Genomic DNA, 15,373 nt, shown 5'->3' with positions numbered 1-15,373 from the left:
ATTGCAAAAAGTACCTGTAGGTTTTAAACCCCTCGGGATTACCCAGGGCCATGGGCAGCAAAACAGTTATTCTGGTACAGGACCCTGCATGTATATATCCCAGAACAAAAAAATGAACAGTTAAACAGTTTAAGGTGTATAGGCAGAGAGAAGGTTGATATAACCATAACATTATTTTGATTGCAAAGATCTAATAATTTACATATATTTCTTGGGTGTTTGTCTATATTCCGCAATGTCTATGATATAATATTTAGGGGTTTTCTTTTAAATTCCTCTCCTATAAGAAGTGAAATTTCTATAAATACTTAGAAATAGTAAATGTTACAGCGTGGGTGAGATTAGTTGTCACCTTTTTATTAGGAAATCCAGCAAAAGTCCCCACATCTCTACACATTCCTCCAAATGGATATATGTATGTATATATATATGTATATATGTATATGTACATGTGATATCAGTTTGAAGAAATGTAATAGAATTCAGTACAAATGCCACCAGTTATCTAAGGTGTGTATGGAACAGCAGATTTACATAATGACATTCTAAGACATTCAATGACTCTTCTTTTAGCCTATGTCGTGTTTTATTCCTTATTTAACACAGTTCTTGTAATGTGCTACTTGTTGGCTGCGATTATGAGACATGTTTCCTGTATTTTGTTTTTCCAGTTCTCTATTTCACACTGCCCCAAGTTATTTTTCCTAGTAGTAGTTCTTGTTTTCTTATAGCTCTTGTCCCCTCTGTGGATTTTGATGGTAATCTTTGGAAATACCTGATTCAAAAATGTGAAGGGGAAATTACTTCCTAACTCCTTGAATGTGTTTCCAGCTATTTCGCTTACAATTTAAGAGAACTGGTTAATTTTAGTGGACACACTGTATTTCAAAAATAAGACCAAATGTCCATTTCCCAGAATGGCATCATCTGTACAGTGACGGTAAGGATTCATATTCTCTTTTTACACACATACCTTTCTGAAATGCAATCCAGAGATGGAAAAAGTACAGTACTTAAGAAAGTGTGGATACAGTGTCAAAATTGAAAGTATGTATGGAGACCACAATGTACTTCAGATACTTCAAAAAGTATCAACATTTAAACATACTCATGTATCCAAAAGTAAAAAGTAAATATTTTTTTACTGATGAAATAAGCTGACCACAAGTTCACCATACCCAACTCTGCATTACCAGCTAGTTTGCTGTGCAATTAGTCATATGGAAAAATTCTGCTAACTCAGACAAACCTAGAATTTTGCTTGCCGCTTAGCTAAAGTTCAATAATCCTTTTGGAACGAATGCTAAGACACATTAGCAACAAAAAAAATAATAAAATAAATAAATAAAAATTAGTAAAACATAACTAGCTATCTAAGTCAAGAAGCAAATTTACATAACTAGCTAGGTAATTAAACAAGCTAATGGGAAAAAAACGTAACTAGTCAGCTAATTTAACTTACAATCCATAACTAGTTAGCTACTTTAGCTAGCTAAATTCTACAAAAACAACTAGCTGTAATTTAATGTAAAAAAAAATGTTTTGTACACTTTATATACTCTACATTCTTTAAATTTGATGTCGAGTTTTAAAGGCTGTTTAAGACAATATCTTACAAAGAAACAATTAATAAAAGAAACAATGGGGGGGGGGGGGAGAGATTGTCGTGGTTGAGATGTATTGAGTAATTTGAAGGACAGTATGAAAATGTAAGGAGTGAAATGTTTTTTTTCCTCTTGAAAGTGTACCCAAGTAACAGTTCAACAATACTTCCAAAATAGTACTTAAGCACAGTAAGTAAAGTAACTAAGTATTTTCTGCACCTGATGCAAAAAAAATTCAGCTTACCATTTGTTTCAGCTCGTGACCAGCAGTATGAATTTTAAGAATATTCATGTTTATTAGTAATAGAGGTGTGGGGTGTTTTTTTATTTATATATTTATTTACGAAATGGAAAACTTTATTATCACTGTTATTTTACATTTAGACAATGCAAGTATTATATTTATTTATTTATTTATTTATTTATTTATTTATTTAAAACGTTATTAGAATCAATCATCAACTATTAAAAACCGATCATTTTTAATGTCATTATACAGGACCTTTAAGAGCATTAATCCCTGCAATGAAGGTTGAATAAGGCAGTTTTTCTAGTGTCCACTAGGTGGCGCTTAAATTCTTTTTGATTCCCAAGACAGCAGTAAATGGTTTAATTTCCATGAAATAATTTGGTAAACCACTGCTTCCAAACACCTGGAGGTCCCATGTCTCTGAACAACCCTGTGTAACATCCTACTGTCATACCTTGGCTAATAATCTAGTCTTTTATGAGCTGGCTTTCCTGTTAGATCTAATGAAAACCAGCTACTCACAAGTACTAATATCCAGCCACTGCATTATTTATCATAAATGGACCCATTATCATTGCAATCTAACCATAAGGAGTAAATAATAGAGAAGGCTAGGCTGTGGAAAAAACTTTTCTGCACCTCATAATGTTTTCTTTTCATGTCTGTCTGAGAATAACTCTGGGGAAGTTCCCCTTGACTAAAGTGAACGAAAAAAAAGTTTTAGGTGATTGATGTGAATCATAGTTAGGTTTATGAGTGATGTGTGGTACATTACAGGAGGCTATATGGCATGAGAATATGAGAGATGTCCACGAAGACCCTTATTAAAAAGGATTTTGGCAAAAGGTAGAGGACAGTGACTGCTTTATAGATGCCAGTGTGCCGTGGGTGTAAAGACTGAAACTAGATGGTATGTACATTTGGATTTCCACACACACACGCACACACACACTCATAGCAGAAAAGTACACATCAAGAAGCAGAGTGGGGGATTGTGTGAAGCTTTAGTTCAACTAAACATATGCAAAAGGACATGTTTTATAATAAACTCTAGCCTAGCACAAATGTTGGGAACAGATGTGATATTCTCATTAAATTCACAGATATATAGATCGCAGTCGTATTCTGTATTATGACCATAATACAGATTGTCAGTGTTTGTAAAAAGTAGAGTAGGAAATTTGTCTAAATGCTTATAATACCAAAAGTCAAAAAAGCCCATATGATTGATTTCTTATGACAGTGAAATGTTCCTACAGCAATTCTTCCACAGGAGTATAAAGGTGTGAAAGTTTATAACAGTGAGCCTAAACAGTGGTCTGGGGACCTCCAAGGGCCTGCGGAGCAGAGCCATGATTTTGTTACATTGGTGTAAATCACAATCCACTATTACTGACTTGTTTTTAGTCTGGTCCCTTGATTTGAATGGGTTTAATCCAAACCTTAATAACTCACAAACAAGTCAGCCTATACATATATAATCAGCTTGGATCGGTAACGTGTTCTGTAGATGGAAAGATCAGGAATAGAAAGCTCCCTGTTTCCAATAAGTAATTAACTTAATGTTAACTTAATGTTCACAAAACTTGTAGAGACATGTAGAGGAATTTAATTTACAGTTAAATGGATTCCTGACAATGAAAGGTTTGAGAACCCCTGGTTTATATCTCACCGGTATAATCTTGAACTTGAACAATTAATGCAAAAATACACTAGAGTCAGTCAGTAAAGATCATTTGTTGTCAATCACAACACGGACAGCAGGATCTTTGACAATAGGGTAAAAAATATCAAATTGGCAGGATTTATACTAACTACGTGCGTGTGTGCGTGTGTGTGTGTGTGTGTGTTTGAGAGGGGGTTATTTCAAGCACGCATCTGCATTCCTGTTCGGTTTACATCTTGTTTTTGTTTTTTCTCTCTCTATGGTTACAGTGCGTGATTAGTCACTCGTATCGTCTACGCTTTGAAATGTTGCATTTAAAAAGCGAAACTGGGATAACAATAGTAACAGGACACGCCCACCGACGTCGCCCGGCGTGGCTAAGTTAGCGGCGTCATGGCGTCACTGACTCGAGCGCAACGTCATCACGCTGAGAGCGGAGCTGAAGTAATTTGTTTTATGATAGGTTGTAAAAGTGGAAAGTACCTCCTCGGAAATCCCCTTTGGCATTTCCTTATTGACATCAATTCAATGTCGTTTTCGGCTAGATTAAGTCCTGCGCTCTGTGTGGGTTTTTTTTTTGAACGCCTAGAATGTGTGCTTGGTGAAAGAGGCTGCTGCGTTGGATCTGAATGCGCCATGGACTGCTAGGCTACTCGGAGCTACACGGACTCAAGCAGCAGGCGGCGGAAGACCGGAGCATCTTATGGGCTTTGTTGGCGGATACCGACATATTGAACAGGTAACAGTTGTGCGCTTTCAGTCACCCTCCTCCTCCTCCCCTCTCCTCTTCTCTTCCTCCCCCTCGCTGTCTTTTATTCGTATCGCGCTTTGTGCGTAAATGAATGACACGGAGACTAACAGAGTCGGGGATTCATTAGAAACGCGTCTTAAACGACTGATCAGTCTGCCAGCCTTCGGATGTCTGAATCAGTGCCACGGGTTTGACAGCCATTGTTTGCGAAAATGTCCCTTTGTACGAATTACAGTATTAGAAGCGTTAACCAAGGTAGAGGCCTGTAATATTTTTATTTGTGGTCAGATTTTGGCGCGTGACAGCGCTGTATTGTCTCTGACGGCTTTATCGGATCAATTACGTAATTGGAGCGTCAGGCGGCTCGAGCGAAAAGCCGCATCGGCTCTCTCTCTTTCTCTCGCATCGCACTGTCTTTCTCTGTCTCTCCATCTCTCTCTCTTTCTCTCTCTCTCTCTGTCTTTCTATCTCTCTATTGTGCCTGTGTGTGCTCTGACAGACAACAATCCCCCGCGCGCGCGCGTGTGTGCGCGTGTGTGTGTTTTAACGGCGTCTGTGTGTCTCTTTAACGGCGTCCTGGTGAATTTGTACCAGGAGGCATCTTTTCTGTAAGAGACCCGCTGAAGCAAGTTGTCCTCAGACCACCTCAGACAAGTCGGGCCTATATGGTGCGCTTGTAAGTTAGTCTCGGTTTTGTACCAGTTCCAGTCTTTTTCCAGTCCACATCTGTCAGGTCTCAGGACTTTGCCCGTCATGCCTGATGATTCTGATGTTGAGTAACTTATTGCAAGGAAAGTGCTTTGCTATGTCATTCATAATGACCTATAATAGGTTTGGTCTATAGACTTATGGTAAGGGTGTTGTGTACATACCATAATTTATAAATATGGTGTAACCATGGTACCCAGTTAGAAGCAGTGGGCTTTTGTTTTGTCAGTGGTTCACCTCATCTCATCCAAGTTCAACATGCACCGATAGTAATGATTGGACAAACACATTTGCCTGCCCGTATTAGATCAAAACCATTTTTTTTTGCTATTGGTCTTTTTCCCCACAGAGCTAAACTGGTTTCCTGCTTCATTCCCGAGAGAACACAATGTCACAGGGCCAAAACTTCCTGCCCAAGTTCCTGTTTGTGAGTAACCTCCTGAAGGCCATGAAGATCCGCGAGCGTGTGCCCCATGACGTCGTCAAGCCGTCAGCTAACAGCGGTCCGCTTCACCATCTCCGTGGCATGCACCGCTACACACTGGAAATGATCCGGATGAGCCAGTTCCCGCAGGCCTTCCGTGAGATCATCCAGTCGGCCATCTTGGACCGGGCTATGCAGACCTCACTGGAGCAGGAGAAGAGGCTCAACTGGTGCCGCGAGGTCAAGAAGCTGGTGCCACTCAGGACAAACGGTAACACCTTTGGTTTAGTTCACCTCAAAGTTTGGGTTGGCCTTGATTTGTTTGATGGTTGTTCTAGGACAGTGGTCACCAACCCTATTCCTGGAGATCTCACTTTGCTGAAGACTTTAGTGCCAACCATAACCGTGCCTACCTGACAACCTTCTCACTCATTGCCTTAAGAATTCTTGATCAGCTAAAAAAGGTGTGCTGGATTTTTTGGAGGTGAAACCTGTAGGAAGGTAGATCTCAAGGAAGAGGTTTGGTGACCACTGGTCTAAGATATAGTGTATGTTTACCTACAACCAATGAAATGATTCCTTTTGTTTTACAGTAATTACTTAATTTTCTTTACAATTTTGGTTTGTGTTTAAAAGAGACTGAAAGATGTCTTTAAAAAGGTCAAATGACAATTTTAATGACTTCCATATAAGAAGAATTGATTTCTAGATCACGTAAAAGTTTTCTCAAAATAGTAGGATGTAATGTTGGCCTTATTTATTTATTTATTTATTTATTTATTGATTGATTGATTGATTGATTGATTGATTGATGGACAGATAAGGCCTAATTGTTCACCATTACATGCTGCTTCTTTTTTTTTTTGGCCATCTGCGTTTTAAGTTCTATCTGAGGTGAATGTTGTTCGGTTCAGCACTGCCTTGTTGAAGCTTTCAATGGAAACAGTCTGAACCGCTGGTAAAAATTGGGGCAAGATCAAAGAGCTAATAGTCGTGGAAAGCTGCTGTTCTTCTGCTGCATGAGCATATCAGAACTGACGGGAAAATCCTGAACTGTCACAGTGACGTCCCCCCATGATCCCTCTTCGTTCTTTCATGAGATTTGATCTAGGGGTCTTTCCTGATTCATCATTCACAGTGAGGTCTTTATGAGTTGAATGTGTCTGCTGTTACCCCGAGGTCAGGCTACATGGCTGACACTGGATAAGTAATGCTTCAGCCCCAGTCTCTGGAGGTTTTTACCCATTTCCTTCAGTGTACTGTGCAGTAATTTTATAGTAATACCACCTGAACAAAACGTGTATATTAACAAATGTATCAAATCTGTTGTCTCAGAATCTAATATTAGTATAGCATTGTGGCTTTTAAAATTTGGTTGGGTGTAAAAAGCAACAACGTTTGATCCTTTGTACACTTCCTTTACACTTTTGGCCGTTTTTGTGCTTCCTCCATGGTTGTTTAGTTGGTAGTTGATATTTATGGTATGGTTTATGGCTGTTGCGATATATCCTTCACATTGTAGTATTGTTACTACAAGAGAGATTTGTACTCAACACAGCCTTTGCATGAATTAATCCAGGATATGAATGTGGTAGATTTGAAGGTTCTGCTCTGCCACTAGCTTCTTATTAGTAGAATTAATCCCATCAGGTGACACTGGGACAAGGGCGAGGACAGCAGGGCAGTCCATGCCAGCGGCTGCAACGCTAACGCTGACTCATTTTACTTTGCGTCCATGTTCAGAAGCCGAGGCTGAAATAGTGATCCATGCTGATAAGGATGTGGTCTGGGTATTTCCAAAATGTCCACTCCATGTGTTTCATATCAGTTTTCCCTTCTCATTAGGCGTCATTCATTAATTTAGATGGTGCATAACCATGTATGGGTAGGTTTTGTTTTATTTTTGTTGGGGGGGGGCGGCAATGTGACTACTATCAGAAAGAGGAGATATGTTATAGTTTTACACTGCGTAACACATTAGTGTCTTTTGGTAATGTAAAATCATTACAGATTGAGTGGTCATGTGTAGTCATGTAGAACAAGTCTCAAACTGAGAGGAAAGTTCTTGCCCTTGAGCTGTAGAAAGACAGTATTCTGAAATGAGAAAAGAAAAGAAGAAAACGGTGGAACACTTCTATGCTATAGGTATATTATATGTTTTGAGGCCCATTACACCTTAGTTTATAATAAATAAATAACCATTTAACAACAAAAACTGAATAGTAAAACAAAAACAAAGATTGCCTGGATCATTAGTTTGGCCAGAAAACCCTCTACTTTGTTCCTTGCTTGAGTTAGACGCAGGTACAGACTCCATCATGGATTTGAAAAGAACCCAAGGAGGCTCCTATTGTGATATTTGAAGTTTAGCGAGCAGACAGACATTCCTGTTGAATGAGGTCCCTCCCCTTTGGAAAGTCCAGCTTCTCTGCTGTCTCAAGAGCTGAACAGGGGAAGAAAAAGCTGCAGTGCCGGCCTCGCGGCACTTAATCAGTGCGAATCGCTTGCAGGGGAATTTCCTTGCTGTTGTGTTCTAGCCTTGTTTTAGAACAGCTTGTTACTAGGACCCACACCAGTTGCACAACCTCGAAAAAACCCAGAGTCTTTAAATGGAATCTAGTTCTTCTGATAATAGGAGCATAATGTAGTGCATCTTTTGAAATAATTAAGCTGGTCATACTAACTAATATATATGCATACACGTGTGTGTTATATATATATATATATATATATATATATATATATATATATATATATATATATATATATATATATATATTATGGAGCTATGGATATTTATTTTTATTTTGGTTGTTGCACTAATGATTTTGCTGTATGAAATAATTATCTCTGCTTTTATCAAGGATTTTATCTATATGAAAATGTGAAGGTTTAACCGTTTTAAAAAGGATTAACTATACCCCTAACAAATTAACTTCACAATATGATTCTTAACTGAATTATGTATGTTTTATTGATGGCAGCATATTTTTTTCAAGCTCATACGGTATGTTTTAGCACCTCCAGTGCCAGGCCGAACAACTTGTAAAACACAATGCGCTAGTGCTCTATGGATTATACATACCATTTCTGCTGAAGGTGTTCTGACAAGTGCCATTTATGTACATTTTACGACTTCTCTAAGGCGTATTTCCTCTTTTTAAAAGCTATATGGCCGTTTGTAATATATACTCTTAACTGTTGTAGCAGCATGTTGGAAATTCCCCAGTTCTTTTTTTTTTTTTGTCACACTGCCTGACTAAACATCTAACCATATCTCTTATGGCACCAAAATGTCTTTTTTTTTTTTTTTTAGCAGCACACAAAGCACACAGATATCTGCTAAACCCCATATAACTAAATGTCTGGTGCTTTTTACATCACGTCTCAGAACACATTTGCTTTTCTCTTGGCTTTTAGCCTTTGGGGTTTTTTTAAAATTATTATTTCTTTTTTGGTTAAAGGAAAAAAATACCCTTTCGAGCTTGTGGAGGCGGCCTAGAAAAGAGCGCATTCAAACCGGAACTGCAAGTCAGTCTGCAGCGCGCACACTCAACTCTGCCCTTTTTTGCTCCCTTTGATTCTTGTCAGATCAAACTTGAAGACTTTATTGTGTTTTGTGCAGTTCTGATGGAAGGGTGAGAATTGTGTAACGTGTAATGATTTTTCTTTTTTTAGATTTATAACAACGCCAAAGGCACCAGTCCTAATAACTCCATGATTTACGGCATCATGATTGCATTTGTAAAGTTTAGTGTTTGTGTTTTAAAAGCAGTCTCATCCACCCACACTTGTACTTCAGACAAAGCATTTACGTCCTGCTCTTTATTTGTTTTGTCTAGGTGATGGGAATTGCCTGCTCCATGCAGCTTCACAGTACATGCTGGGTGTGCAGGATACAGACCTGGTCCTGCGTAAGGCCCTTTACGCCGTGCTCAAAGAGACAGACACCAGTAATTTCAGGGCACGTTTTCAAACAGAGCTGCTACACTCCCAGGAGTTTACCCAGACTGGCCTGCGCTACAGCACCAAGGTGACTGCGTACATACACACTAATACAAAATGCTTGCCAAATGCCAAGCCACTGAAACATAACTGTGGACAGAATGGAGGCCCGTGGTTTGTCCTCAAAACCTGGTGATATTAAATGTGTGCCTACAAACTTTTGAAACACATGAAAGGGAAAACATTTGGTTTTTATGTACTTGAGTTAGCAAAGCAGAAAAAAATAGCTACAGTCTGTCAACCTGCCCGTGAGAGTTGCGATTTTTGCATGGTAAATTTTAGTCAGGGTGTGCCTGGGGTTTCCGATTCCTGCACCTGTGTAATTGTGGCTCATGAGAAAATTTTACCTTTTGTTTTTCAGAACTGGGAAGAGGAATGGGAGAAGATAGTTGACATGGCGTCTCCTGTGGCCAGCAGCAACGGCCTACAGTTTGACTCCCTGGAAGACATCCACATCTTTGTGCTGTCAAATATCCTGCGAAGGCCAATTATTGTAATTGCAGGTGTGGTTATTGTCTCTAGAGAATATGGTGCTTACGTACTGATTTGTTACTTTGCCCCGAACACCTGTCCTGGCTCAGTTTGTACACAGTAACTTAAACTCATTTTAATATCCACAGATCAAGTGCTGAGGAGTATGAAATCTGGCTCGTCTTTTTCACCCCTCAACGTAGGAGGCATTTACTTGCCTCTTCACTGGCCTCCGGGAGAGTGCTACAAGTATCCCATAGTGCTCGGCTATGACTCGCAACACTTTGCCCCCCTAATCACAATCAAAGACGGCGGCCCAGGTAAAGCCCAGACTTTGTTTACCTTTTTTTTTTTTTTTTTTTTTTACTGTATGAAATGTTATTTCTTTTATGTTTTAAATTTATTTTAAAAAATTATATCTGGTTCTCTTTCAGAGTTTCGAGCACTACCATTGATCAATCCAGGAAGGGGAGGCTTTGAGGAGCTGCGCATCCACTTCTTGACAGAGAAAGAGCAGCAACAGAAGGAGAGGCTACTAAATGAATATCTGATGCTCATGGAGATCCCGGTCATTGGCCTGGGTTATGACCCCACGCAGATTATCAGGGCAGCACGGTACGAACCACATAAGCAGCACCAGTGATTCCATTAGACTTGTAGATTTTGTTTCAACTCAAGATGTAACCTGTTGCAGTTGTAGCATCAGTTGAGGTTCTGTGCTAGTGACTGGAAGGTTGTGAGTTTAAATCCTTCTACAGCTGAAATGTGCACGAGGGCTTTTAGGCCTCAAACAAAAAAACTCAATGCAGAAGTTAATTCATATAGTTATATATGTGTATACAGTTAGCCAGTTGCTGACTTGATGGTCTAATAAGACTGTACTTCATTTCTCCACCAGCCTCGATGAGGGCAATCTGCCTGAGGACATGAACCTGATGGAAGACTACCTGCAGCTGGTGAATCACGAGTACAAGCGGTGGCAGGAGGACAAAGATGCACTATGGGCGCCCACATCACAGCAGGCGCCGCCACCCTTCTCCGTCTCACAGTTGTCACTGATAGAGATCCGCTGTGCTACGCCGCGCTGCACCTTCTACGTCTCGGTGGACACACAGCCGCACTGCCACCAGTGCTTTGAAAAGCGGCGCGCCAGCGGTAAGCACGAGGCCGTTACCAGCCGCCCCAATCGAACCAACCATGCCAATGCGCCATCCGAGCCAACCATCCCGAGCCCACGCTCAGCACCACCGACTGCACCCAGTCTGAGCCTGTACAGTGAGACACACGCCATGAAGTGCAAGACACCCGGTTGTCTGTTCACGCTCAGTGTAGAGCACGATGGCTTGTGCGAACGCTGCTTCAATGCCCGGCAGACGGGTAACGGGCAACCCCAGGGCCCTACCCACGGCTGGGGAAATGCTCAATGGGGACCAAGCACCCGAGATCGAGAAAAAGATCGAGAAAGAGATGCCGAGCACTGCAGCGCATGTCGGCAGGAGGCCTTTCGGACATTCAATGGCCTTTGTCCACCCTGCATGCAAAGGAGCGCTGTTGTCCCACCGCAGGAGCCCAGAATGGACATGCCTGCATGGGTGCCGTCCAGGGAGCCGGAGCGCCCTGGTACCACTGGGCACACGTGGCACACACAGACAGCGCTTCAGTGCAAACGCTCGGGCTGCCAATTCTTTGGCACACCCGAGAAGTTAGGATTCTGTACCATTTGTTATGTGGACTATCAGACCAATCACCGTAAGTGGAAAAACCAGCAAACACAGATGTGACTTACAATAAATGAAAGCTAGTCGAATATCAGCCTCTGCTGTCTTTGAGATCTTAAGTCTGATAATGTAATGGTACCAGAAGTAGTTTTAGATTCACTCTAAATTTAAGTGAGTTTTTGAAAAGACATTAGGCACCGTCGTGTTCGCAGCACCCCTAGCTAACAAATACATGTTATAACAGCAGATTTGTGCCAAAACAACAATAACGTGAGAGTAATTTATGTCCTGGTGGTGTTCCTAATGCAGAGGCAGCTCCAGCAGTGGTGCAGCCCAGACATACATCGGAGGCAGGTTTTCAAAACGTGCGGTGTCGTGGTCAGGGCTGTGGTGCCATGGGCAAAGCCATGCTCGAGGGCTACTGCAACAAGTGCTACGTGAAGGAGCAGAGCGCCAGACTGACTGAAGCTGCTAGCAGAGGCTCCACTTCTCCTCCAGTCTTGGTGAGTTGCTCTGCAGTGTATCATTGACTGTTTGTAATGAAGTATTTACACCAAGCAGTGTTTTAAAAAGCAACAACAACATTTTAGCCATCTGTTCAGTGTATCCAAATCTTATTTATTTATTTATTTATTTGATTGGTTTTGCTGACTTGCTTATTTACTCGTTTATCCTTTGCTATCAGCGAGTGCCCAAATCACGTCCGACGGCGACGCTCAGCCAAGCCCAGTGCCGGCGCAGTGGCTGTAAGAACGTATCGCCTGGCTGCACGGACTTGTGCCCGGACTGCCTGAATCGTGGCGGGCAGCGTGAGGGCCGTCGTGCCCACGCACCCAAAGAGAAGAGCAAGCAGCGTTGCAGGACACAAGGCTGCGATCATTATGCCAACCAGGAAAAACAAGGCTACTGCAACGAGTGTGACCACTTCAAGCACCTATACTGACGCTACCAGTTTCCTTTTCCAAAGAGGAGACAAGAATCTTTGCACGCTGATGTGCACCGAATCCTCTCCTACACGGAATCCCACAGCTAACTGAGTCACCTGTTTTTGGGTGCCAGCAGCGGTGTAACACTGGCGATTTACCTCTCAAGCAAAGTTTTGATCATTTTTCTATGTGAATAAGACAGAGATGGGGCTGATGATACAGAATGATAAAGAAACTGATAATACACTGGCATCCAGTTGCATACATCTGTGCTATCTGTGATTTATATCAAACAGGGTAATAAGATTGTAAACAGTTTGTACATTGCTGAGAAAATGTTGGGGTTGCAGGGGACGGGGGGGTAGGGGGGAAGCATCTTCAGAAGATTTATTTCCAATTATGAGCTAAAAACAGTGAAATTTGACCAAAGTAACTTCCAGAATCATTATGACCAAGTTGATGTACATTGCAGCTGCAGAAAGCCTGAGGAGACACAGCTACAGGGTTTCAGAGGCCTCAGAAAACCAGTTTATTTCTTACAATGTAGGTTAAGTGCCAATGAGTGTTTGCAAAGCAGAGCTCCATTTTTTTTTTGTTTGTTTGTTTATTTTGGTTTAGTTTTTTTTTTCTCGTCCCCCCCGCTGCACCATTTGATATTTGCTGCCAAAATGGACCTGTTGCCTTTGAGATTTTTATTTTATTTTATTTAATGAATTAATTTATTTTGCTTATTTGTCATTGCTCACTTCTTTGCGGCCTGCTCGTGCTTGAAATGATTATTCACCTGATTTCGCCTTGCTGGACTTCGTTTGGTCTGTTTATGTTTACTAGCTATGGCACTAGTTGATGTTGGAGACATTCTAACATTTTCCCGTAGCTAAAGAAAAAAAAATTTCCGAAGTGCAATAAAAACCGGTTCTCCATCACACCTTAACAAACAACACACCAACACTCGTTCGTGAAGAGAATTCGCCACATCAAAGAAATAGCAACACGTGTCAACAAGGAAGAATCATGCATGCCGTGACAGGATAGACTCCTTTATTTAAACAAACAAACAAAACCACACCAATCCGAAAGTAAACACGCCTGTGTGTTGTGTACATTGTCTTTTAGGATTGTGAGTAACCAGTTTTATCTGCATTTTTTTTTTCTACAAGGGAGCTTATTTCCCTAGACTTTACTTCTGCTACATTCACATGATGCCTCTAATGCATACATTTGTTATGCAAAAACATGTCCATTTGACTATTCCTCCCAATGCTTGCATAGAGATGATCACGGAAAAAGTTGCTGGCTAGTTTGGAAACAGTGAGAAATGAGCACGTGCACATGACCTTTCCATTCTTACAGCTAATATAGTGGTGACGTACAAGAACTAGAACTACGCAGGCCCCACATGCAGATGTGCTTTAGTCAAAAGACGCATTTGAGAATTCACAGTCGTAGAAATTAAAGAGTGTTTTGCTCTTCAACTACTGAATCTGAATTCAATTCAGATCACCAATTTGCACAGAACGTAATAAGCTGCTCTGGAATTAGTTGAGGTATTTCTGACTTACTTCTGACATATAGTTACATTCCAACTGTAGACCTTGTTAAAAAATAATAAATTAAAAAAACTTTTTTTTTTCTTTGTGGGTTGGGGGGATGTGTTTGATATTTATTCACAATAAACATTATCTGTATTGTGTTACAATAATTATTTATATGTTGTTCTGGAATAAATTATTTTTAATAGGAAAAGTTAAATTGGCTTGGTGTCTGTCTGTTTTTTTTAAGATCCCAAATGGCTGCTCGGGTCATTTGGTTATGATTCCTTCACCCTGTGTAGTGGACTACATATTTAATTGGAAGACATCTGGTCTACAGCCTTTAGCACCAATTTAACAGCTGGGTCTGTGATCGGTCAGCTGAAAAATCAGACGTCAGGGCGTTCACACTGAGGTGAGGACTATGATAAAAGCTATAGAGAAGTGAAACTCGTGAATAGGTTTCGCTATTAAGTTTACAGTAAAGTGTCATAAGCACTGACGGTAATTTGTTACAATGTTTAAGTTATTGTGTAAAACACCGGTACAAAAAGGACAGGGGAAGTCGACACATAGTTGAAGTTGAAACAGAGAAACTATGCCATTTGTCTCAGGAAGTTTTGTGACCACGTATTACAACACGTCATTTGCGACTTGTTGTTTTTTTCTCTCCCTCTCTTGTCTTCGGCATTTTTTGTCGGTAATTTTTTTTGTCACTCTTTCGAATAATTCGGTTGTGAAAGTCGGCCCACGCGGGCTTGTGTGTGATGGGTAGGCAGCGCAGCAACAGCAGCCCCCTAGCTGCTTACTCACTGCTGGATGGAAAGCAGCTCAGAGGGCGGGGACATTCAGAGAAGGCGGGGGAAAGAACCCCAGCGTGCGTGGGTTCCACGCCTACCAACTTCCCACCGCCTGCCATGCCATCAGTGGGAATGTCTGAAAATAGCACAGACACACAAAGAACTTTATATTCCTGCTTTATCTTGAGGACTTTTTGGCTTCCAAAAAAAATGTATGGAAATATTTTAAACTTTAGATGCATATAACCTGTTTATTTCAGTAGCTTAAGTATAATCCTGGGTTCAGAACATTTTTCCCCTCCTTCTTCCTATTTTTAGTTAATAGTGGAGCAGTGAGTAGCGTTACAGCGTCACGGCTCCAGGGTCGCAGTTTGATCCTGCGCTCGTGTTACTGTCTGTGTGGAGTCTGTGTGCATGTTCTTCTCCAGGTTCTCCAGTTTTCTTACCACTGTCCAGCTGGACTTGCTGCACTAGGTGTGAATGTGTGCATTCTGCCCTACAATGGACTGCCATCCCAT

General features: G+C 40.9%; 1 protein-coding gene across 1 annotated transcript; it reads left to right on the top strand.

Annotated features, from left to right (window-relative positions):
* The first annotated feature begins 3,286 nt into the window (after nt 1-3,286).
* On the top strand, nt 3,287-14,275 carry tnfaip3 (tumor necrosis factor, alpha-induced protein 3). Its single transcript, XM_053620530.1, has 9 exons — nt 3,287-4,259; nt 5,329-5,674; nt 9,246-9,436; nt 9,770-9,911; nt 10,029-10,199; nt 10,314-10,494; nt 10,778-11,628; nt 11,907-12,100; nt 12,283-14,275. Exons 2-9 carry the CDS (start codon nt 5,368-5,370, stop codon nt 12,538-12,540), a joined length of 2,295 nt encoding a protein of 764 aa, XP_053476505.1. The 5' UTR covers nt 3,287-4,259; nt 5,329-5,367; the 3' UTR covers nt 12,541-14,275.
* The last annotated feature ends 1,098 nt before the right edge of the window (nt 14,276-15,373 follow it).

This window comes from Ictalurus furcatus, chromosome 3 (assembly GCF_023375685.1).
Source record: "Ictalurus furcatus strain D&B chromosome 3, Billie_1.0, whole genome shotgun sequence".
NCBI lineage: Eukaryota > Metazoa > Chordata > Actinopteri > Siluriformes > Ictaluridae > Ictalurus > Ictalurus furcatus.
The sequence above is the reverse complement of the archived record's forward strand: the minus strand, read 5'-3'. Positions and strand labels throughout refer to the sequence as shown.

Coding starts and splice junctions, on each gene's coding strand:
- tnfaip3 (XM_053620530.1), top strand. CDS start 5,368: ATGTCACAGGGCCAAAACTTCCTGCCCAAGTTCCTGTTTGTGAGTAAC. Junction 10,200..10,313: donor AATCAAAGACGGCGGCCCAG/GTAAAGCCCAGA, acceptor GTTCTCTTTCAG/AGTTTCGAGCACTACCATTG. Junction 10,495..10,777: donor CAGATTATCAGGGCAGCACG/GTACGAACCACA, acceptor TTTCTCCACCAG/CCTCGATGAGGGCAATCTGC.